Source organism: Stegostoma tigrinum, chromosome 26 (assembly GCF_030684315.1).
Source record: "Stegostoma tigrinum isolate sSteTig4 chromosome 26, sSteTig4.hap1, whole genome shotgun sequence".
NCBI classification, from domain to species: Eukaryota; Metazoa; Chordata; class Chondrichthyes; order Orectolobiformes; family Stegostomatidae; genus Stegostoma; species Stegostoma tigrinum.
This window is the reverse complement of record NC_081379.1, coordinates 45,028,365-45,055,036: the sequence shown is the minus strand read 5'-3', so window position 1 is coordinate 45,055,036 and position 26,672 is coordinate 45,028,365. Positions and strand designations below refer to the sequence as shown.

Here is a 26,672-nt window from a genome sequence, read left to right as displayed (position 1 = left end):
AAAAGATCCATTAATTCCAATTGTCTTTTGTATCATAACCAAGAATCAATTTGTGCTAAAAAATTACTTCTATCTTGTGACTTCTGGAAATCAAAGTGTACTACATCTACTGGTTCATCTCCATCAACTCTTCTTGTATCCTCAAAAAACTCCAGCAAATTTGTCAGACATGATTTCTCTTTCACAAATCCGTGTTGACTCTCTTTGATTGCCTTGAACTGTTCGACTATTCCTTCCTTAATAACGGATACCAGCATTTTCCCAAAAACAGATGTTCGGCTATTTGGTCTACAGTTTCCTGCTCTCTATCTCACTCTCTTTTAAAATTCGGGCATCACAATGGCGGTTTTCCAACCTGCTGGGACCTTCATGGAATCCAGCAAATTCTGGAATATTTCGAATCGCTGCAACCACTTCCTTTAAAACCTTTGGATGCAGGCCAGTAGATCATGACTTCTTGTCTACCTTCAGTACCATTAGAATCATAGAATCCCTACAGTGTTGAAGCAGGCCAATAACTGAATTCAAATTCCACCATTTGCCATAGCAGGATTCAAACTTGGGTCCCAGAACATTACCTGGATCTCTGGATTAATAATCCAGGGATTATATGTCGAGGCCATTGCTTCCTGGTTAGTTTGTCAAATATTTTGTCTATTGTGATAGATGGTTACAAGATCTCTCTTCACATTAGCAATTTCCTTATCTTTGTCTTTGGGATGCTTATAGTCATCCTCCGTGATGACTGATGCAAAATACTGATTTAAATTATCACCCTATTTTTCATTATCGATTCCCCAGTTACAACCTCCAAGGGTCCCACAATCATTTTAGCCACTCTCTTTATATACATGAAATATATGGATAAGTACTTGCTTTTATATTTCTTACCAATTCACTTTAATAACCAATCTTTTTTCTTCTTTATACTGAGGAAGTATTGTAGGGTTTGATTTTTTAATTGGGAGGATCACAGATACCGCTTCAATTTGAATGCATTCACAGCACTGATCATAGATGCGAAGTCTCTGCTCTTCTCCTGCCATTCATAATTCAGCTCATTCAGTTTTGACATTATGTCTGCAAGAATTCAAAAGTCAAGCAACACAGATGGCAAACTTAATTCCTTGATTAAAAACAAATGGTGATTTCAGGCATCAGATCTAAAACCTTTGTAGGACCTTCCCTCAAGTTAACCATCTCACATCAGCACGGAGGATCAGAGATAATGGGAACTGCAGATGCTGGAGAATCCAAGATAATAAAATGTGAGGCTGGATGAACACAGCAAGCCAAGCAGCATCTCAGGAGCACAAAAGCTGACGTTTCGGGCCTAGACCCTTCATCAGAGAGGGGAATGGGGTGAGGGTTCTGGAATAAATAGGGAAAGAGGGGGAGGCGGACCGAAGATGGAGAAAAGAAGACAGGTGGAGAGAGTATAGGTGGGGAGGTAGGGAGGGGATAGGTCAGTCCAGGGAAAACGGACAGGTCAAGGAGGTGGGATGAGGTTAGTAGGTAGGAGATGGGGGTGCAGCTTGGGGTGGGAGGAAGGGATGGGTGAGAGGAAGAACAGGTTAGGGAGGCAGAGACAGGTTGGACTGGTTTTGGGATGCAGTGGGTAGAGGGGAAGAGCTGGGCTGGTTGTGTGGTGCAGTGGGGGGAGGGGACGAACTGGGCTGGTTTTGGGATGCGGTGGGGGAAGGGGAGATTTTGAAGCTGGTGAAGTCCACATTGATACCATTAGGCTGCAGGGTTCCCAAGCGGAATATGAGTTGCTGTTCCTGCAACCTTCGGGTGGCATCATTGTGGCACTGCAGGAGGCCCATGATGGACATGTCATCTAAAGAATGGGAGGGGGAGTGGAAATGGTTTGCGACTGGGAGGTGCAGTTGTTTGTTGCGAACTGAGCGGGGGTGTTCTGCAAAGCGGTCCCCAAGCCTCTGCTTTGTTTCCCCAATGTAGAGGAAGCCACACCAGGTACAGTGGATGCAGTATACCACATTAAGCAGATGTTCACCTGCACATCTGCCAATGTGGAATGTCATCTTGGGGCCTGGGATAGAGGTTTAGAAGCCAATCAACTCAGTCACAGGACATTGCTGCAGGAGTTCATCAAGAAAGCATTCTCAGCCAATCATCTTGAACTACAATCTTCAATCATTAATGGTCTTCCACCCACCATAAGATCAAAAGTTGAAATTTTGCTAACAATTCCATAGTGTTCAATGCCGTTCATAACACCGCCAATGCGGAAGTAGGTCATGCTTGCATGCAGCAAGATCTCAATGACATTCAGATCATAAGTGGCAATTAAGATGCTCACTATACAACTACTAGGCAATGACCATCCCCAACAAGAATAATCTAACCAGATTTCTATAACATTCAACAACATTATCATCACTGAATCCTCAAACTCTCTAAGGACGTACATGGAATAGTGTAGGTTAGATGGGCTTGAGATCGGTATGACAGGTCGGCACAACATCGAGGGCCGAAGGGCCTGTACTGTGCTGTAATGTTCTATGTTCTCCCTCACAACATTGTGGGTCTACCCACACAAAATGAACATAGCCATTAGGAAGACAGCTCATCAACACATTCTCAGTGCCAATTAGGAATGGGCAAAGACGCCAACACATCCACACCTCACATTTGAATAACAAGCAAGAAACTCATATTATTTCCATTTCACTCATGTCTCACAGTAACCCTCCAAAAAAGTTGCTATTTCACCCTCTCAATACTGTCCATTTCCCACATTCACCATTCTCTTCTTTCTCTCATTGCAAAACAAGAGAGCACAGATATTCAGGGAAGGGCAGAGAATTACTGCCTGACTGCAGTGGAAAACAAAAGACTACAAATTGACAGATTCTTGGAGCACATGGCTATTAGAACTGGAGAGGTATCTTACGAGAGAATGAGATATTACAAAGCCACGTAGCAGACAATACACATTTGTCAGCAGCCACTAAAACATGATGATCCAACACCCTGCTGATTTTGTTTTCAGCATGTCAGTTTCACTTCATGTCTCTCATCTCTCAAAGGTCTAATTAGCATCAATTGGGTGATGCTGTAGGGCCAAAGACTTCCCACGTAAAGGTATGCACCTTAACGAAGGAACGCGAAAATATTTGCAGCAAGCTCAGACACACAAACCTTGATGGGATCTCCAAAACACGTAACTGTGATCTCACATAGTGGCTCTCACACCATACATGAGTAGGTGTTAGAGACCTGGCCAATAGCAGAAAGTACCTGCCAAAGTGCTCAGAGGACAGAACAATTGATCTTCAAAGTTCATTGACAAAGAAAACCATTCTGGAACAGTAACAGAAAATAAGAAGATACTGCCAGTATTTTAAGAGACACAGCACAAGGTTGGAGAGAAATTGGAGGAATTCACCTCACATTTAAATGTCATGATGCCTCAGACCTTTGCTCTGATTTCTACCTCTAAAAAAAGTAGTGATTACCTGCATTAGATATGGCATGCAGGCAAGCCTTGATCAAGGCTTGATCATGACCTACACACTCAGCCTGGCATCATGAACAGGACGGACAAAAGCCTTTCACTAGCCATTGAAAACTAAATAAAGTGCATCAAAGTGCTGTCCAGCTCTTTGTAAACAGGAAAGTCCAACTATGTCAAAGAGGGAACATGAAGAAAGTGAAAATAGAAATGAGGTATGTGTTCAATATGCTCCCACTCATATCCATTTGTCATTCCCTTCCCCCACCAGCACCCCTGTAAGAGCTGATTTATTGATGGCAGAGTCCATCCCTGCACATATGGCAGAATTTAGTCAGACTCTCATTGACGAAACCCAGAGGACCATCACTGCTAATAGCAGCAATTTTGAACATGGGCTAAACGTTACTTGGAAAAGGTAAATCACACAGAACTTATTTTATTAAAAATTAAGAGTTGTGAATCAAATTAACATTGTAAATAACTGAAGCATATGTTATAAATGAGTTCCAAAGGCAAATCAGTATGATTGTTGAGAATAGAGATTAAGGGATAAAGTGAAAATTGTTGATGTGGGATGTGGCAGTTAAAATGGGACAAGTTTGTTGTATTTAATCACTTCTTCCTGATACCTAAATTTTCCAGGCTTCAAAGAAGACATTTTCTGAAATCCATCAGGACAATTACCAATGAAAATGGTTTTTGCTATAAAATCATGCTGCTATACTATATCAAAGTCATAAAATATTTAATGGTGGCATCTGAGTTAGATGATAAGCTCCAAAAAGCACCCACACAACAATCTGCTCAAAACAGCAGGTGAAAATTCAGCAATCTGTTCCATTTATTTATTTCAATTGCAGTCGGAGGTTACAAATCGTATACATTCAAAAACCAGGACCTTACAGAAGTGCAGAAGAGATTTACTTGAATTATATCAGATATGACACTCATTAATTATGCAGACAGAATAGAGAAGTTAGAGCTGTACTTTCTAAAGCCGAGCAAGAGGAGATGCTATAAAGGTGTTCAACTGTTTTATTAGAGAATATAAGGAGAAACTGTTTCCAATAGATAAAATATCCACAACCATAGAAGACAGATTCAGGTGATTACCAAAAGAATCAGAAGCAACAGGGGGAAAGTTTTTTTTTAAACACAGCAGGTTGTTATCTGGAATGCAGCAGGTGATAGGTTGGTAAGAGCAGATCCAATAAAACGCTCAAAAGAGAATTGAATAAATACTTCAAGAAATAAAATACAAGGCGAAAGATGGTGAAAGATGGAAGTGAAGTTAATATCATTGCTCGATGATGGTTATGCTGGCTGAGTGGACTCTGTGTTGTGTATTTTGTCTAATGTTAAGAACTTTTGACTTTACATTCTGTTTTATGTCTTTTTGCCAATTTGGGAAATAAGATATCCATGTCCAGAAATCTGCTTTTTAAATGACTTCCATTATTCTATCTTATATTATCACCAGTGGTACATCCATGAGCCACATTTTCAAGGGCTAGAAAAAAATCACCTCAAACAAATTGCCATGTCTAAGTATTTTACAAAGTTTTTGTGAAGAATAGTCCTATTACTCTGCATTACTCCCCAATTAGTTTCTGAAAATTTCAATTATAATGTTTAGAAATACAAGGAAAGTATTGAAGTTAGAGATCATTATTTTCCTTCTGCCATTAAGAAGGGATGTCTTGCTGCAATTATAGCAATTTTGGTCTGTATCCGAGGAAGGATGTCTGGCAATGGACAGAGTGCAATGAACATTTACCAGACTGCTGGGATGGCAGTGCTGAATTTGGTGAGTGACTATATCGATTATATAATATTCACTGGAGTTTAGAAGAATGATTTCATAGAAACCTAAAAATTTCAACAGGACTAAATATGGTAAATGCAGCATGTTCCCAATGACCAGAGAGTCCAAAACCAGGGATCACAGTCTAAGATACAGGTGGGCCATTTAGGACTAAGATGAGAGGTTTTCACACAGAAACTGGTGAGCCTATGGAATTCTCTCCAACAGGAAGCAGTTGAGGCTAAAACATTGAATGCTTTCAGATCGGAGTTAGATATAGTTCTTAGGGCCAAATTAACACCATCCAGGACAAAGTAGCACACTTGATTGGCAATACATCCACAAGTGTCCACTCCCTCCATCACTGACAAACAGTAGCAGTAATATGTACTATCTACAAGATGCACTGCAGAAGTTCACCAAAAATACTCAACAAACACCTTCCAAGCCCATGACCATTTCCATCTAGAAGGACAAAGGCAGCAGAAATGGCGGCATGGTGGCTCAGTGGGTGGCACTGCAGCCTCACAGTGCCAGGGACCGGGTTCGATTCCAGACTCGGGCGACTGTCTGTGTGGAGTTTGCAAATTCTCCCCGTGTCTGCGCGGGTTTCCTCCGGGTGCTCCGGTTTCCTCCCGCAGTCCAAAGATGTGCAGGCTAGGTGGATCGGCCATGCTAAATTGTCCGTAGTGTTCAGGGATGTGTGGGTTATAGGGGGATGGGTCTGGGTGGGATGCTTCAAGGGCGATGTGGACTTGGTGGGCTGAAGGGCCTGTTTCCACACTGGTACGAAATCTGATCTAATCTAATCTAATCTAATCTAAAGATATGTGGAAACACCACCACCTTCAAGTTCTCTCCAAGTCACTTACTATCCTGACTTGGAAATATATTGCCATTCCTCCACTGTCACTGGGTCAAAATCCTGGAATTCCTTCCCTAATGGCATTGTAGATCAACCCCCAGCAAGTGGACTGCAGTGATTCAAGAAAGAAGCTCACCAGTACCTTCTCAAGGGCAACTAGGATGGGAAATAAATGCTGACCAGCCAGCGATGTCCACTTCCCACAAATGAATTTTTTCAAAAAGTTAGTGTGTAGGGAGAAAGCAGCAACTGTTCCTGGTACTGGATATGGGTACTGGATGATCGGCCATGATCATATTGATTAGATGAGCAGGCTGAAGGGCTAACTCGTCTACTCCTGTTTATATTTTCTATGTCAAGAGTATTAAATTGACTATCAGGATGTATAAGTGTAAATATTTAGTATTCGCATAAAATGTACTTTGTCATAAATTTCAACAAGCAACAATACCATTTAGGATTAGTGGCATTTGTCATCCTGTAAGTGGATCCCTGAGGGCCAGAATTGACTTGCAACTGTCCAATGCCTATTTGAGGATTAGATAGGGTGGACAGTGAGAGTCTTTTTCCTAGGATGATGACGTTGGCTTGTACGAGGGGGCATAGGTACAAATTGAGGGGTGATAGATTTAAGACAGATGTCAGAGGCAGGTCCTTTACTCAGAGAGTTGTAAGGGCGTGGAATGCCCTGCCAGCCTATGTAGTTAACTCAGCCGCATTAGGGGCATTTAAACAGTCCTTGGATAAGCATATGGATGATGATAGAATAGTGAAGGGGGAGGGGGTTAGATTAGTTCACAGGCCGGTGCAACATCGAGGGCCGAAGGCCCTGTTCTGCGCTGTATTGTTCTATGTTCTATTTCTCTGAGTTGTAACAATGGATCTTCCTTTGGCATATTTAATCGCATAAATGTGTATGTACCGTCACATGTATTTCTTCAAACTATCAATATACAGAACTCAGAAAAGGCCAATTTAGCTAAACTGATGATAAATCTTGGAATTGTAGAAAGGCTTAGCAAAGATGAAGGCCATTCAGGCAATAGTGCTTGTGCCGGGCTCTTTAATAGTAATACTAATTCCATTGCCCTGGTTTTTGAGCAAATGTTTCATCTCCTTTCTCCAACAGAGGCTACATAGTACTGACAATGTCACCTAGACGGGAAATGAAACATTTGCACGAAATCCAGTCAGGTTGGCAAACCAACCAACAACTCCAACCACAACCTGAGCTACAGACCGTTGTTAAAGTATTACGTACAATTCTGGAATCCACATTACAAGAGGTATATGATAGCACTGGAAAGGGTTAGAGGAGATTTAACAGGATGTTGCTCAGGCAGGAGAGTTTCAATTATGAAGAAAGATTGGACAGACTGGGATTGTTTGTCTTAGAGCATAGGAGATTGAGACAGAACATGATTGAAATGTATAAAATTGAAAGGCACACATAGGGTAGACAGGAAGAAACATTTCCCCCCAATGGAAGGATCTGCTTAGATTTAAGGCAAGGGGCAGATGGTGTAGAGAAGATATGAGGAGATACCTTGTCACCTACAGGATGGTGGGAATCTGGAAATCACTGTCTGTAAAGGTGATAGAAGCAGAAACCCTCAGAACCCTTAGAAGTATTCAGATGGGCACTTGCATACAAAACATACAAAGCCATGCACCAAGTGCTGGAAAATAAGATAAGAAAGTTAAGTGTTTATTTTTGACCAGGCGCAATGGGCCTAAAGGCTTTTTCCCATGCTATAGATCTCTATGAATCTCTAGAAGAACAAATAAATTGTCATCTGCATCTTTAAGCCAGCTCGATGTTGAATGAATGTAGCTGAAACCATTGAGTTCAGGTATCATTGATGGCACCTAAATCGCTAACCTCTACAAATTGTGTATGTATCCTTTCATTTTAGTGGACTCTAACTTGCTTAATCTATTGTTCCCCATTCTACAATCTGTGTAATCTTCAAATGTGTATGTACATGTACATGCTAAATTTGGAACATATTCAATTGTTTAACGTGCAAGGCATTAAGTACAATAAACTGACCCAATTTAAAAAAAACTCAAAGTTTGGTATCCAAGATCACAAGGTGTGGAGCTGGATGAACACAGTAGGCCAAGCAGCCTCAGGGGAGCAGGAATGCTGACATTTTGGGCCTAGACCCTTCATCAGAAAAGGGGGAGGGGAAGAGGGTCCTGAAATAAATAGGGAGAGAGGGGGAGGCGGATTGAAGATGGATAAAAGGGAAGATAGGTAGAGAGGAGACAGACAAGTTAAAGAGGCGGGAATGGAGCCAGTAAAGGTAGGTAGGGAGGTAGGGAGGAGATAGTTCAGACCAGGCAGGACGGACAGGTCAAGGGGGCGGGATGAGGTTAGGAGGTAGGAAATGGGGGTGTGGCTCGAGGTGGGAGGAGGGAATAGGTGAGGGGGTGGGGATGAGTTTGGCTGGTTTTGGGATGCGTTGGAGGGAGGGGAGATTTTGAAGTTTGTGAACTCCACATTGATACCATTGGGCTGCAGGGTTCCCAAGCAGAATATGAGTTGCTGTTCCTGCAACCTTCAGGTGACGTCGTTGTGGCACTGCAGGAGGCCCAGGATGGACGTATTGTCTGAGGAATGGGAGGGGGAGTTTGGTTGTGTCTTTTACAATCATACCATGCAAACAGTTAAGCACTTACTGATTTAGCTCATACAGCCATTCTTTCCAAAACAAAATCCTATTACGGTTAAACAATTGGAGAAAAGGGAACCAATCAATTCCACCTCACCTGCTTAGACTGTCTTAAAGGAAAGCCTGAACCCTACAAAGCACTTTTGCAAAGATTAAAAAACAGGAACAATGAAGTACAGCTCCATATTTAACTTACGTGACACGAAACACGAAGCCCTCCTCAGAAACCTGTGTGTTTTAACACAAAAGGTTGGGCATGCCCAAGCTAACTTTTAGACAAGGTGATAAACAAGTGAGATTTATCAGTGCACTTACATCATGTGCAGAGAATTGGAATCAGTCAGGGAGGCAGTTCTGAAGAAAGGTCACGGGAATTGAAACATTGATTCTGTTTTCTCTCCACAGGTACTGCCAGACCTGCTGATCGTCTTTGGCAATTTCTGCTTATGTTGTAATTGCAGGATTTGGCTCTGAATGCAACAGAGAATCTCTGTAAAAGCACTCCTGACAGCTCTGATGAGATTAAACAGAACACTGAGAGTTACTGGAATTTTGTATCCATAGAAAGGGTAGCTGCATTTCTCCACAATGTGGCTAGTATGCCTATAGTGATACAGAGGGATTCTAGGGCCAGCCAAACTCTGCTTCTGGGAAAAGGTATGAACTTCCTACTAGGAAGTGCAGTTAATGACATGGTGCTGGTAAAAGGAATTGAAGGAGACTGCATGCTCACTCCCTTTTATTGGGGGTACATCTGAAGTGAATCTTAGGAGTCATCCCCATTCTATCTGCAGACAGGTTCAACCTTCTCCTCAGCTCCTGATGAAGGGTTTTGGCCCTAAACATTGACTTTCCTACTCCTCGGGTGCTGTCTGACCTGCCATGTTTTTCCAACTGCCCATTTATTGTTCCTCATCTTGGCAGAATCAAGGTAATAACGTCCGCACCAAATCCCACCATAATAATAGTGTGGAGCTGGATGAACACAGCAGGCCAAGCAGCATCTCAGGAGCACAAAAGCTGACGTTTTGGGCCTAGACCCTTTATCAGAGAGCTCTCTGATGAAGGGTCTAGGCCCAAAACGTCAGCTTTTGTGCTCCTGAGATGCTGCTTGGCCTGCTGTGTTCATCCAGCTCCACACTTTGTTATCTTGGATTCTCCAGCATCTGCAGTTCCCACCAAATCCCACCGATCTGAATCACCACAGTTCACAAGCCAAAACCATTTGGGAAATGCTATGTAGCAGTTTAAAGTATTGAATGTTGACAGGAAAGCACTTCCAAAGTTCATGAGAACGGGGAGTAAGATTTGGAGACAGGAAATACACATACGACATAATGAAAGATTATTGTTATGCTTAAATGACAGCATCTTTATAGATAAGGCCAAAATGTAGCAATAACCCCACCAAGCCACTCAACATCCAGACTTTGAAATAAATCACCATTCTTTCACTGTCAATAGATCGAAATCTTGCTCCAATTCCTGTCCTCTCCAAATTGATGGCCTTGCAGTGGTCATGTGTGGGCTCCATTTTATCAACTTTAAGCAGAAACTTCTGACATTAGTTGAGACCTGCAAATTAGTCAAGCATTTCAGTTTCTGACAGTTTAAGGCATGCAGTCTTAGTGGTGTGGGTTACCAATGACCTCATGGAAGTAACCTAGCCTTTTACTGATTCCCTATGCTCTGGCATGTGGTAATACTGATGAGTACCAGTGGGTTCATCACTGGAATAACAAGCAGGATCACACCTACATATTACTGAATTATGCATTCACTAATTCATTTTCAAAACAACTATTTGGCAATTGCAAATAATCTCAAATTTCTACTTGACCTTACTATGTACTGGTTGCAAAGCGCTGTGCACAGGTATATAGTGTTTGCCTAAAGATAACAAGTCAATTCATGTCAATTGCTTCATTAAACCAGTCACCCTCTTTATTATCAAACTGTGATTATAAGTATCATGCATTGAAAGTAACCATGCAACATTAAAGCAATATGCAATAATTAACTATCTAAACATGACTGATGACAAATATAGAAATGAAAAATGCATAAGGTGTTGAGAACAAAATTTTCACCTCTATTCTCTTTGGAAAATTACTAACATCAATTCCATATTTACTTCCCGTTACCAAGAATATCTTCAGTTTTTAACCATCTTATTATCACTTTTTGTTTCAGAGTCGAATGGCTGAAAGTTTACGTCTCTTTGATTCCATCTGCAACAACAACTGGTTTATCAACACCTCACTCATCCTGTTTCTGAACAAGAAAGATCTCCTTGCAGAAAAGATCAAACGAATTCCATTGACAGTATGTTTCCCAGAGTACAAGGGTCAGAACACATATGAAGAGGCCGCTGTCTATATTCAGCGGCAATTCGAGGACCTGAACCGCAACAAGGAAACAAAGGAGATCTACTCTCACTTTACATGTGCCACAGACACCAGTAACATCCAGTTTGTTTTTGATGCAGTTACTGATGTGATAATACAAAATAACTTGAAATATATTGGGCTCTGCTAGACAATATTCCAACTGCAATTGAACAAAATCCATACAAGGATTCGGGAGGTCAAGAATAAAATTATACAGGAGAAATGCTGGAATTGGCAGCAAAAGGGGGTGAGGAAAATTACCAAAATGATGATAACTGGATGAGGTCTGAGCTACTGCACTGAATAGCTTTACTAATTCACTCAGATTCTAGTGATTCGCAATCCAGCATCATGAGTTCCAGTATGGAATCATGAGAAACACTGTGATCTCTGATGTAACATGTCATTTTTATCTGACATGACTGAGCTACAGATTACTTGCAGTGAATTAGTAAGCTCTCTACCATTCCTAACATCGAACTTGCAATCTGCAATACCAAAATCTGAGTTTGCTGTATGCCATTTCAAAAATATGACAAACGCAAGGCAACAGTTATTTTCCTCTCCTTCAGCTAAAAAAAGAGCCACTTATTCTTTGGCTCCTTGTAAATAAGAAACAATATCGATGAAAGTTTTTTTTTAAATGAACATTTAATTTCCCAGATATAAATGATGTGCGTATTGTTTCGTCCTCCATTTTTGTTCTGAATTCTACATCATTGTACAAACAATTGATACCAAGGTTAAATCATACTGGCCTCACTGCAACGGAAATGTCTGACTGATCCTATTCTACAATTTAGTATAGAAATTCTACAGGGAAGAGCAAAAAGAACAATGTCAAAACTATAGAAATTGTCATGCTCTACAAACTTTTTCCTTCTTTTGGTTAGAAAATGGAAACAATAAAGAACCAGTGACTGATAATGAGGCAGTTTTAATGATATATAGACTGTTCTGACATTAATATGATATATCCCAACTTGCTGAATTGATAAAGACAATTTTTGATGGCCAACAGATACATTGGTAACTAAAACAAAAATGCTCAGCATACAGCATTGATTTTACTTTCATTTTTTTGTGCAACATTCACATGACAGAAGTATGTAAATACATTAAAAATATAAAGCACACTCTGAAATGAAGAAGAAAAACTCATAAACAAAGGCTAGTATGTGAATCTGCAGTTAAGGGCTTTGAGACAAATTTTAAAAGCTGTTCACTTGAAGAAATGAAATAAAATGAATGATATTAGTTGTAAAATGTGTGATATCCATCATTGTGAAGATGATTTATGATAATGTATACTTTGAATAATTTAGAAAACCGATTTTATTTCACGGCATTCGTCAGTGTAATTTTTATCCAAGGTATAAAACAATATTTCAGCATGAAATATATCATTTAATCAAAACACACTGACAAAAATATTGTCCTCGATGTCTATGTAGTAATCTGTCGGAACAGATCACCCACATGTAGAAGAACACATCTGATTTTCAGGCTACAATCATAAATATATAAAAGAAAATTGAACTCGTGTGGTGCAGTGGTGGTGTCCCTAAGCCTAAGCCAGGCAGACCTAGGTTCAAGTCCCATCTACTCCAGAGGTATGTAATGGTTTGATTAGAAAATCAAATAAAAGTAGCCCTAATTGCACAAAACAAAGAAAGGAAAGCAGTTCAATTCCAAATTAAGTAGAAAAGATTAACGAACATTCAGGCCACACATTTTATTGGCTAGGTCTCAGTTTGTAGTGTTTCATTACTAGGTTCATTGAGCAATGAAATACATGGAGAAAATGCTGTTCATTCTCAGTTTAAAGTAACAGGGAAACATATGATTTCTTATACCAATTTAGCTCCACATCATTTATCCAACCCTTTACAATTTTTTTCTTTGCTTTAGCTTTTCATTTAAAACCTTGTTCAATTCTTTTTTAATTTCCAGCTCGTTTTTAAAATAATCAAAAATAAATCATCCATCAATTTTTCAAGAACCTCAAACTGGAAAAAACTGATGTGAATTGGTCTATATGCAGAAACCTTAGGCTGAATCTTAATTTCCACAAAATGGTTGAGATAAGGTTGGAGTTTAAAATGCAAAACATCTGGAATAGGAACTAAGCCTCTCCAAGGCTACCTAAACAGCACTAGGAAGACGGGTAAGCAACCAATATACTTATGGAAAATAGTAAAATTTATGTGCCACAACATGTGAGGAGAGGGAATTGGCTTCCCTCTTTTTAACACCACTCAGTTGGTCTCTCAAAGAATTTTTAAATTCTCTTTAGCATGCAATTATCACCTTTTGATTAAACCATAGTTCACTAAAATGAGAAAGACAATTGCCTAGATTATCTTGAGTGACCAAAAGAGGAATTCATTATTTACCGAATAATAAAAAAACACAGACACACATATTAAATTTAACAGGGGGAGCCAGGGAGAAACAGGGCTGTGCAGTTTAAAAGTCCTTTGAGTCTCTTAAATATTAGATATTAATCCTGAGACCACAGTTGGTTAATTGTTGACTCACATATGTAGCTGGAGCAGAATCTGTAATACTATCAAGTTCTTGGTGGATGTCTTCCCATGTTACTTGTGGGGTACTGTTTTCCAAGATGGTGAAAGAAACAGGCAGGGAGATGGGGATTTCCAACTCTTGTTATTGCATTCATTTTTCCATCTCTCTGTTCTGCTGCTCACAATTAGCTGTTCAAATATAGTTCGGTATCTATTCCAGAGTCGAACTCCATTGTTTTTCATGCTGGCAAACTGGCAGGCAACACTTTCATTTCTCAATATGTGACAATATCATACATGTTAAACAGAAGATGTGAATTTTTTGGCATTGACTCAATTACTTAGTTTTGGTGTCATTTGATTAAAAAAAAATCAATTCAGTGCAAGCAATTTTGTTTATTCCATATGGATCTTACAGAGCTTGCCTCTATCTGGGGTCATATGAACACTGCAGACATTTTTGATCTCATAGTGTCAGACAGCTGTACAACATGGAAACAGACCATTCAGTTTAACTCTTCCTTGCCGATCACATATGCTAAAATAATTTAGTCCCCTTTGCCAGCATCTGGTCCATATCCCTTTAAACCCTTCCTATTCGTATACCCATCCAGATGCCTTTTAAATGTTGTAATTCTACCGGCCTCCATCATTTTCTCTGGCAGCTCATTCCATACATGCACCATCCTCTGCATGAAAATGTTGCCCCTTAGCTCCCTTTTAAATCTTTCCCCTCTCACCTTAAACCTCTGCCCTCTAGTTTTCGTCTCCCCCACCCAGGGAAAAGACTTTGTCTATTTACCCTATCCATGCCTCTCATAATTTTATAAACCTCTATAAGGTCACTTCTCAGTCTCCGACGCTCCAGAGAATGTAATCCCAGTCTTTTCAGCCTCTCCTGATGGTTCAAGCCCTCCAACTTTGTCAACATCCTTGTGGATCTTTTCTGAATCCTTTCAAGTTTCGCAAAATCCTTCCTATAGCAGGGTGAGCAGAATTGCCTGTAGTACTCCAAAAGTAACCTCACTAATCTGTTGTACAGCCGCAACATAACCTCCCAACTTCTATACTCTATACACTGACCAATAAATACAAGCATTACAAACATCTTCCTCACTATCCTGTTTGTCTGAGACTCTACTTTCAAGGAAATATGAACCTGCACTCCAAGGCTTCTTTGTTCAGCAACAATCTCCAGGACCATTAAGTGTATAAGTCCTGCCCTTATTTGCCCTTCAAAAATGCAGCACTTCACATTTATTTAAATTAAACCATCTGTCACTCCTCAGCCCATTGGCCCATCTGATCAAGATCCCATTGTACTCTGAGGTAACCACCTGATCTGTTTCTTTTTTCAAAAAATGTTTCGTCCATTAGATGTCTCAGATGTAGCAATTAGCTTTGGAAATTAAAATTTGACAGCTTGTAGTTACCACGATTTCAATGTGTTATAATGTGGCTGTCATTATTTTAAAAGCTAGTCTATTTTTAACTACACATGTTGACCAAGTTTCTTGTGAAGCTCAGCAGCGCTCCACTGGTAAAAAGGGCTGAATCTAGACAGCCAACGCCTTTAAATCATTCTGAATACTACAGAGAGAGCACAGTGCTGTCCGATCATAACAAACTAACCTAATGAAATGTCCACACAATCCTCCCATTTAAAGTTTTGGAAAAGATTTATACCTACCACGGTGACGAAATGTCTGAAAAAAACAAGCCAACTCGGCAAGCAAGTCTACAACCTAATCCTCCCATTTCCCAGTAATGTCTAATCACTCCTACAACCACTGCCCCTCCCCACCCAGCCAACACTGAATCCTCCTACCTCCATAATCTGCCTTTGATTCATCATCATTCATTCATCATCAATATACTCTTTCCTGCGATTTGGACTTCCTGGATCATTATCATCTCCCTGATGATCAGGGTATATAAGGATTATCATCCAACCTGTCCTGATTTCAATTCACAGACCAGACTGAGATCCTCATCTATGAAAAATCCCTCATGATTTGGATTCTGACCCTTTCCCACCCCTCTTGATTCCAATGAAATGTAGAACCTACAATATTGGTGTTCCTCAAATGACATTTTGATTAAGGTGTTGCTAATAGAAATCTACAGAATGGTAAAAATGCATTAAATGAGACTTACCAAAACTCACCTCCTAACTGCATTTTTCCTCCACCCTCTCTCTCCCAGTGGAGCGGCATTTTTATTCCTTCTACAGCTACATATACAAGTATGTTCGGCACAACATCGTGGGCTGAAGGGCCTATACTGTGCTGTACTGTTCTATGTAATGGTGCAAATTTGTCTCTGTCCTTTGTGGACTTCCATCCTGCAACACTAATTACTGTCACAAAAATTATTGATACATACCAATTGTTTCATCATCTATGTTTATCCTGATCCTCACTCACTTTAATTCAGAAACAGATGTTTCACTCCTTTTAAAAGAGATGAATCTAAACAAAACACTTATGGCTTTTGCAAGGGATTTGTTCAATTCTATGGGAAGTATATTTTTAATCTCAAAGTTTGCTTGTTAATTTTGTGGTTATGTCCTCTAGCTTTATAAGCAGAATCTACTTGTTTTAACTGCGCTAGTGTACGTACTATGTTTTCTCTCCATATTTTCACCTCATTCATTGGATGAGGTTGGGTATGCAAGCATTTATTGCTGATCCTAAATGCCCTTAAGTAGAAGAATGAAGAGAATTCCAGGTTTTTGACTTAGGACTGAACTTACTCAAAAATCAACCCGATGTCAATTGAGGGAAGTTTCATGGGGGGTTACTCTCCATGGGTCCTAGCAGGTTTTCTCAGACAAGTTTAAACTGCTCAGATCAGTATGTTTGTACCGCATAATTATTATGTTCTGATTGGGTTACCATGTCTTTGATAGTGGCATAAGTATTCAACGCTTTTAGGACCTTCTGTGATCCTCACCTCCACATCCAGCTGTGCACCAGGTCCTTCCTTCCTGTCCTCAACTATTGCAGTGTTGGAAGAATTGCCTGCAGATTATCAATCGAGGCAAGTTGACACCCTGATTTACTGACAGGGACTTGGAGGTTACATCAGAAGGGCTGATGGAAAGGAAGGCCATCCTCTTTCTTTAGGGCTGCCAAAGGGGTCCATGGCACCAGATTCTGCCAGTCTGGTCTGAGGATGCCCTTGTGACAGTTGTGGTTTTGACAGTTTGGACGAATGCCCAGCAATACAGGAAGAAGGTTAGTGGCCTTCTATAGAAGTGCCACCATCTTCTTTCTGCTACTCACGGTCACTCTAATAAAAACTGAAAGAACTGCAGATACTGTGAATCAGGGGTAAAAACAAAGTTGCGTGAAAAGCTCAGCAGGTCTGGCAGCATCTGTAAAGGAATTATCATTTCGGGTCTGGTGTCCCTTCCTCAGAACTGATGGCGGCTGGGAAAATGTCAGTTTATATGCAGAAAACAGGGAGCTGGGTGCAGTAAGGAGTAAACGAGAGGATAGAGCCCAAAGAGAGAAAGGCAGTTGGACAGACAAAGGAGTTGCTAATGATCAGGCTTAGTTATAGTTGTTAATGGGGACTGTTAGTGACTAACAGCAGGGGCTGTGTAATGGCAGGCTATGTGGTAACAAGGCATGGTGTTTGGGATAGGGGGCTGGGACATGGGAGAGCTTAGTCCCAAAATTATTGAACTCAAGATTGAGGCTGGAGGGCTGTTAGGTCCCCAAGCGGAAAATGAGGTGTTGTTCCTCCAGCTTGCGCTAGGCTTCACTGGAACACTGCAGCAAGCCTGAGTCAGAGATGTTGGCCAGGGAGCAGGGTCGTGCTTTAAAGTGACAGGCAACAGGTAGTTCAGGGTCTTTTTTGTGAGCAGAATGCAGATGTTCTGAGATGCAGTCGCCAAGTCTACGCTTCATTTCCCCAATGTAGAAGAGACCACATTGTGAGCAGCGAATGCAGTAGATTAGACAGGGTTCTGGGAAGTGCAGGTGAAGTGTTGCTTCACCTGGAAGGTATGTTTGGGCCCTTGGATACTGGAGATGGAGGAGGTAAATGGGCAGGTGTTGCACCTTTGCCGGTTACAGGGGAGGGAATGGTCCCTACAGAAGACGGACACGCGAGGGGAGGAGAATATGTGTCTGGTGATGGCATCTCACTGGAGGTGGCTGAAATGGCGTCTGATGATCTTCTGGCTGTGGGTGTTGGTGGGATGGTAGGTGAGCTTAAGGGGAACCCTACAGCTGTGGCGGGAGGGAAGGAGTGAGGGCAGAAGTGCAGGAGATGGGTTGGACCTGGTTGAGGGCCCTGTCGACAACGGAGCTGGGGAAGAAAAGAATCTTTGGTTAAGGAAGAAAGTGGACATTTCGGAGGCTCCCTTGTCGAAGCTGGCCTCAACTGAACATATGCGATGGAGACGGAGGAACTGAGAGGAATGGAATGGAGTCCTTAGAGGAAGTGGGGTGTGAGGATGTATAGTACAGGTGGCTGAGGGAGTCAGTGGGTTTGCAGTGGATATTAATGGCCAGTTTATTCCCAGAAATGGAAACAGAAATGTTGAGGAAGGGAAGAGGGGTGTCAGAGATAGACCAGGTGTATGTGAGGGAGGGGAAGAAATTGGAGACGAATTTGATTAAGTTTTCCAATTCCAGACGAGGGAGGGTGGCAGCGCACAGATGTCATCGATGTATCAGAGAAAGTGTTGTGGGTGAGGGCTGGAATAGGACTGGAACAAGGAATGTTCCACCCACCCCATGAAGAGACAGGCATAACTAGGGCCCGTGCAGGTAACCATGGTCATAGTCACTCTAAATCTGCTACGCACGCACATCCATAAAGGCTCATAGTCTTCTACTTAAACTACTGCAAGCAGTTTTTTCCTTTACTTGTTTTCACCCACTCAGTCCCAGAGACCAACAATGCCGTCTATGCTGCCTACTTATTCACTTGGGAAAATCTACAATCTTTCAGCCGCCTTCAAAAAGCTGTGCTAGGCAATTTCATATCACTCACCCTCTGTCTCATTGCAGGAGAAAACATCTCAGAAAAGAGTGGAGAAAGTAAAGCTAGGCGATGGGATGTCCAGCATCTGTCACCTCATCCCCTATGAGGCCGGCGTTCTTGACTTAAAGGGAGAAGATGATGATTGTCCACGTGATTTCAACACCTCCATGTCCCTGTCACCTATTAAGATTAATTGTGTCCCATTACTGCCGTTGTAAGTGTAATCTTAACTTCAACCCTTATTTCATAACCCATTGTCTTGTCTACAGCAGGCATCAGTGGCATTATATGGTCATCTCCATTAACAGAGAACATGGAACAGTACAGCACATTACAGGCCTTTCGGCCCACGATGCTGTGCTGGCCTATTATCCTACTAAGATCAAACTACAGAAGCATACCCTACATTTTACTATCCTCCATGTACCTATCCATGGATCACTTAAAAGTCTCTAAAGTATCTGACTCCACTACCACTCCCAGCAGCACATTCCATACACCCACCATTCTCTGTGTAAAGAACCTACATCTGACATCTCCCCTATACCTTCCTCCAATCACCTTAAAATTATGCCCCCTCATAATAGTCATTTCCGCCCTGGGAAAAAATCTCTGACTATCCACTGTATCTATGCTTCTCATCATCTTGTAAAAGCACCAGTCCCTCATGAATGGTCATCTCCTCCTCCACCTCTGAGGAGTAGGCTACAGAGACCTCAGAGGAAACCCTGGCATTTTCTCCTATATTCTCCATGAGCGCACATAGAGATATCTGGGTGAGAACATTAGATTGAGTAAGTCACCAGCATATTCTACTGAGCACATCACTGGCATGTCTCCCCAGTAAGTCAAAGCAGAAATGTCACAAGTTGCTGGCATTCAAAGGGCTGGACTCAGAGGACTGCCAGAAACAAGACACCTGCTCACCCTTAGGCAGGAGAGGATACCATGATGTCCAACTATTAATAACTTCATCTAAATGCACAAGTGCACGCAGCATGAGCAGGCAGTTTTGACAGAGGTACTGGGCAAACTGACTCAAAGGTTGGAGAAGAGGTTCAACACAACCTGTACCATGTTGCCTCTGGCATTCAAGCAGCTGGCTGTCTCCACGAACAGTTTGGAGGCTGCTGTGGAGCCTCAAGTCAGCACACATGCTGTCTCTAAGATAAATTCTGAGACTTGCATTTCATCACCCTAGCAGTTCCTGCTCATCACCAACAGCAAAGCGACAGGGGTTAAGGGACTTTAACTTCCCTTCAAGAGTCCATAAGATCATAAGACTTAGAAGCAGAAATTAGGCCATTGGCCCATCGAGTCTGCTTCGTCATTCAATCATGGCTGATAAGTTCCTCAATCCCATTCTCCCGCTTTCTCCTCGTAACCCGTGATAATCAAGAACCTATCTATCTCAGTCTTAAATGTACTCAATGGACTGGCCTCCACAGCCTTCCGTGGCAGTGAATTCCATAGATTCACGATTCTCTGGCTGAAGACGTTTCTCCTCATCTCCATTCAAAAAGGTCTTCCCTTCACTCAAAGCCTGTGCTCTCAGATCCTAGTCTCTCTTACCAATGGAAGCATCTTCCAAACATCCACTCTGTCCAGGCCATTCAGTTTTCTGTAAGTTTCAATTAGATTCCCCCTCATCCTTCTAAACTCCAATGAGTATAGTCCCAGAATCCTCAAACGTTCTTCATATGCTAAGCCATTCCTGGGACCATTCTTGTGAAACTACTCTGAACTCGCTCGAGGGCCAGTACATCCTTCCTAAAATATGGAGCCCAAAACCGCATACAATACTGCAAATGTGGCCTGACCAGCACCTTGTAAAGCCTCGGTAGTACATCCATGCTTTTAGATACAAGTCCTCTCAACATAAATGCCAACATTGCATTTGTCTTCCTGACTACTGACTCAACCTGCAAGTTTACCTTGAGAGAATCCTGGACTAGAACTCCCAAGTCTCTTTGCACTTCAGACTTACAAATTTTCTCTCCATTTAGAAAATACCCCAGGATTTTATTCTTCTTACTAAAGGGCATGACCTCACACTTTCCCGCATTATACTCCATCTGCCACTTCTTTGCCTACTCTCCTAACCTGCCCAAATCCTTCTGCAGCCTCTCCACCTCCTCAATACTACCTGTTCCTCCACCTATCTTTGTATCATCTGCAAACTTAGCCAGAATGCCCACAGTTCCTTCATCTAGATCATTAATGTAGAAACTGAAAAGTTGTGGTTCCAACACTGACCCTTGCGGAACACCACTTGTCACCAGCTGCCATCCAGAGAAGGACCCTTTTATCCCCACTCTCTGCCTTCTGACAGACAGCCAATCTTCTATCCATGATAGCACCTTGCCTCTAACACCATGAGCCCTTACCTTACTCAGCAGCCTCCTGTGAGGCACCTTGTCAAAGGCCTTCTTGAAGTCCAGGTAGATAACATCCATTGGCTCTCCTCGGTCTACCCTGTTCATTACTTCCTCAAATAATTCTCGCAGATTTGTCAGGCATGACCTCCCCTTGACGAAACCACGTTGACTTTGCCCTATTTTATTATACATTTCCAAATATTCTGAAATCTTATCCTTTACAATGGATTCCAAAATCTTACCCACGACCAAGGTTAAGCTAATTGGCTTGTAATTTTCTATCTTTTGCCTTACTCCCTTTTTAAACAGGGGTATCACGTTAGCGATTTCCCAGTCCTCTGGGACCCTCCCTGACTCTAGCGATTCCTGAAAGATCACCACTAACACTTCCACTATCTCTTCAGCTATCTCCTTTAGAACTCTGGGGTATAGGCCATCTGGTCCAGGTTATTTGTCCACCTTCAGGCCAATCAGCTTTACTAGCACCTTTTCCTTGATGATGGCCACCACACTCAGCTGTGCCCCCTGACTCTCTTGAACTTTTGGGATATTACTCGTGTTATCCACCACAAAGACTGACACAAAGTAATTATTCAGTTCCTCAGCCATTTCCTTGTTCCCCACTACATTCTTTCCAGCATCATTTTCCAGTGGTCCAATGTCTACTTTTGCCTCTCTTTTGCCCTTTATATATTTAAAGAAACTCTTACAGTTTCATTTGTATTACTGGCTAGCTTGCCCTCATATTTAATCTCTCTCCTTTTTTTTTGTTGTCCTCCCTTGGTCTTTGTAAGCTTCCCAATCTTCTGGTTTCCCACTGCCCTTCGCCACATTATATGCTTTCTCTTTTGCTTTTATGCTATCCCTGACTTCCTTAGTCAGCATGGTTGCATCATCCTCCCTGTCCCAGGCTTCTTTTTCCGAGGGAAAATTTTTTGCCATGTCTCCTAAATTACTACCAGAAACTCCTGCCATTGCTGTTCCACTGTCTTTCCTGCTCGGCTCCTCTTCCAGTCAATTCTGCCCAGCTCCTCCCTCATACTTCTGTAGTCGCCTTTATTCAATCCGTTCCTCAGAAATGAACAAGTAGGCACCCAGCCAGAAGAGACCGCACGCAGATCTCCCCGAAGTCTCCTCTCAGGACACTCCAAAGACATCTAGGTCCTCCACTTCCACATTGTCTACCCCAATCAACACTATTGAACTTAAGCTAAGGCAAGTGAACCTGCAGCTAGGCAAGCACACTCTGGATGTCTGGGGCCCTCTAGTCATAACCCTGCTCTTTCCTATGCATAGCAACCACCATTATCACTATCAACAGCACTACTCACCCCCACCTGCCAAGCCATCAAGGTTATTCAACCAAACCTCCAAAACCAACGTGCTCCACTACAGAGTATGCTCCCTTCTAGTGCGCACTGGTGCTGCACCTAGACACAGCAGGATGGAAAGGAAAAGAACACTTAATCAGGACACACAGGTGTAACGGGTGATACTTCATTGTAAATGCATGTTCATTTTATAAACTCACACAGTTGATAATATGTCACTTTACAAGCTTGAAAGTAGAGAGGCTGGTCATCCTTTGCATTGCACAATAGTCTAATACTGGCTGACAATGCTAGCTTGAAACCTTGTTGTAACTGAATATGGAAACATCTGATGTTATGTAATATTAACTTTTATTAATCAGCATAAAAAGATATAACTGTTAAACTGCATTTACAGCTGGGATTATATATGGGATGCTGGCCTCAACAGCACCAGAACATTTATAGCCAGTGAAAGATTAATTCTAGCAATTCAGTTCCATTGAACAAGGAGTTCCAATCAAAAAGAAGTCTTGCCTATGTTGTTTTGTCTCAAGCTGCTACACTTTAAGATGCTGAAGATTCTGTTCTGTCTGAAGATCACCCTTATGATTCTACTTGCCACAGCACTGTTGCAGCAATGGTGCAACTCTCACAGACCCCAATGTCTATCCGGTAGCTTTGGTGCGTCACTCTGTTGTCTGAAGCAGAGATTCCAAGGATCTTTTTGCTAGATAGCGCTTGTGAAGCCCCAGAGATGCAAGAAAACCTAATGTGGAGGGGCCATTCAATGTCCTTGGTAGCTTTGTTGAAAGAACATGTTATATAACTGATTCTCTGGACAGCATTATATGGCATTCTGACAGCTACATCTGGATAAAAGTATAGTGTTACTGATCTTTCCTCAACTGCATCACATCCCATGGAAGACATACAACTGTGGCTATCTTGCATACTCACTGCATCTTGGCCACATTACAACGATGCCTAATGTTGGAAGTTTCAACATCCTTTGGAGGTTGATGTTGGTCCCGGTCTTCCTGATACATGTATTCCTCACCCATTCATGTGATCATGCCTTGAACAAGCGGCCACAGGAATAACCACATCTTCTGTTTCTGGAGCCATGGTTCCTATAAGCTGGTTCCCCACTAGCCCCACCACCCCTGCACCTTTCCCTGCAACTGCAGGAGGTGCAAGACCTGCCGCTAAACCTCCCACCTCACCTCCATCCCAGACCCCAAAAAAAACTTCCACATTAAAAGGATGTTCACCTGCACATCTGTTAATGTGGTCTATTGTATCCGCTGTTCCTGATGTGGTCTCCTCTACATCAGGGAGACCAAGCAGAGGCTCAGAGACCACTTTGTGGAGCACCTACACTTGGTTTGCAACAAATGACAACACCTCTCAGTCACGAAGCACTTCAACTCCCCCTCTCACTCTCTGGAATGGCACATCCATCCTGGGCCTCCTCCAGTGTCACAACAACGCCACCCAGAAACTGGACGAACTGGCTTCCAAAATCTCCCTACCCCGGACTTCATCCCAAGAGCAGCCCCCCTCTCCTCCTCGCCTCCTTGACCTGTCTGTCTTCTCTCCCATTCCACTATCCACCTTGTATCCCCTGCTCTATTTATTTCAGAGCCCCCTTCCCCTCCTCCACTTCTGAAGAAAATGTCCAGACCTGAATCATCAGCTTTCCTGCTCCTCCGATGCTGCCTGGTCTTCTGTGTTCCTCCAACTCCACACCTTGTTATCTCAGACTCCAGCATCAGAAATTTACTTCTTCAAGTTTATCTTCACAACTTAATGTTCTAAATCTGGAAGTCATCTTTGTTACATAGATCAATGCATGTAAATCAGGCTGGTGTACAAAACAACTACATTCTTTTGGCCCTAAAACTGATGTTTTTCCACACACTCAGCATACAAGGCAACCCCACCTATTAGATTCTTGGTCTGCAGTGGTGGTGTCCCTACCTGCGGACCAGGAGATCCCAGGTTCAAGTCCCACCTGTTCCAGAGGTGTGTCATAACACCTCAGAACAGGTTTACTGGAAAATATGTATAATACAGCTACTTCAGCCATGGAATGCTGTTTACTACTAGTCTGGTTTGATTTTTCACTCACCAAATGTGCATTTTATATTCTGCCACTTCATAACTGGATGTAAAGCTACTTGGTGTAGCAAGTTATATACTTACAAAACCTACTTTGCCACTGATGTTTGCACCAGTCTCCATATACGTTACCATTCGCACCATTAAAATGAAACCAAACTCAAAGCTGTAAACTTTTACAGTGAGCAGGCAATATAGGCCATGTTGCAAAGACATGCCACAATTAAAGAGACATCCACACAGAACAGGCCACACATGATGAAAGGCAAAGAAATGAGTGTTCCAATAAATAAATTAAGCAGGAAACTAGTTTCAAGTTAAAAGTTGTAACATGCTAACTCATGAAGTATCTGTGGAATTGATAGAATTTTGAGTTTGTGAAAAAAAGCTGGTATTGGAATTGAAGCCGAAGGAATTTTTTCTGAAGATGCCTGACAGCAAATGTGTTATTAGAGGCAGGACTAGCTAATGTCCTGACTTAAGATGCATATGTTGGTATGAGTCCTTGAAAATTGTCAAAATGGTTCCATCAATACCAGAACACACTTAAGCGGATCAAAGAAGTCCTGAGTTCAGCAAAGATTTCAAAATCACATACAGGTATAGCATTGTGGCAGAAGTCAAAGATCTCTCAAAGACTATTAAAAGGCCTTAACAGATCTCACTATCAGCCAAACTGTGGCGTGGAAAGGCTCAAAATCAATTCTATAGAAAATCACAGAGCACAAAGAAGACACAATTCACAGTGATATAATTTTCAGGGCCAATAGAACGAAAATAAAACCTATGCTAATCTTCAAAAGTAAAGAATTGCTAGGAATTGAGTTCCATGAAAAAGTTTCTGCATACATCTATGAAAACAAATGATGGATGATATGCAGAAATGTTGTTGACTGATAATGTGTAGAATAGGGTCCTGGTAGCCTATGCAAAGAATGTAGTTCATTCGTGCAGGACATATTTAATCCTAAATAATTGATGAGGTTAAAAGGGCCATTTCAAGAAATAACATCCAAACTGAGCTTACATCCAGGGGTTCTAATGTCCATAAAACAGCCTTTAGAGGTGCGCTTCAATAAACCTTGCAAGGATCATATTTGACCTGAATGGAGTTGGTGAAGAAAAGAACATTCACCCAATTGGAAACACGAGTATTACCTCTCTTCAGGTCTATACTTTTTCTTCATTAGATCATGGGATGCTACTCATGTCATCTGATCATACAAACAATGCTGAATAGCCAATGAAGTGGAGACGATTTGGTGATGATGTTGAAATGTCCATTCCAGGGTGAGATCCTTATGATGATACCGTAGCAAGGCAGACTCAAATTCAATTTGATGAACTCCTTACATCAGATTCCAAAATATAATTTGATGGTATAAAAGGCCTTGATTATGATAAAGTATTTTCATAGAATGAATTAATTCAATAAAATGCATCACAGCCAAATTACTGTATTTTCTTTCACATCTCAAAATGGTGACCATTCACACTTGTGGTTCACATTTCATATTCATCATGTAGGCGGACCCCTGTTTTTGAAAGAATTTTTGGAGGCTTCAGCGGTTTGATCTACAATAACATCCTTTATATCCACCAAATGCAGGAAATTTTAGAATAGTCACTTGCCAAGGACATTCACAACAGCTTGGACTATTTTAACTTCAAAACAAACACATTTAAGAACCATGTATTTTTACGTGTAAGTTAATACAAAGTAGAATTTTTTAATTGAGGAGCGGACTTTATTCAGATAAACAGATCATTAAGTTACTATTTCAGTCTGTTTATCTTTGTTAAGGAATGAATCCTGAAAAGCATTGTTTGGTATCTATTTTAAACGTTGCTACTATATATAACAATGATAAGACACATTTTAGAAGAATGGTTTAATATTTGAATCATCTGTTTAACATTCTAAAACATCTGTTTCAGCATTAATGATCCATACATCGGTAACCTATGGTGAGTTTATAAATTTAAATATTGAGCATAAAACAAATAATTATTTGTGTATTCCAGTCAATTCAAGTCTCAGATCACACATCTCATTCAAACCTATTAACCATTATTTAAGCCCAACAGAAAGCAATGAATAACTAATACAGCA

At 41.5% G+C, this 26,672-nt stretch overlaps 2 protein-coding genes across 3 annotated transcripts in view; one reads left to right on the top strand and one right to left on the bottom strand.

Annotated features, from left to right (window-relative positions):
* The window catches only part of gnaz (guanine nucleotide binding protein (G protein), alpha z polypeptide), a 286,628-nt gene extending 274,144 nt beyond the window's left edge, over window positions 1–12,484 (top strand). For both annotated transcript variants that reach the window (XM_048555901.2, XM_048555902.2), the window contains one exon: window positions 11,022–12,484. In XM_048555901.2, the coding sequence (XP_048411858.1) occupies window positions 11,022–11,366 (345 nt within the window). In that variant the 3' untranslated portion in view covers window positions 11,367–12,484. The remainder of the gene's footprint in view (window positions 1–11,021) is intronic.
* Window positions 1–26,672, bottom strand: part of rsph14 (radial spoke head 14 homolog) — a 631,180-nt gene that overhangs the window by 549,968 nt on the left and 54,540 nt on the right. The window lies entirely within an intron of this gene.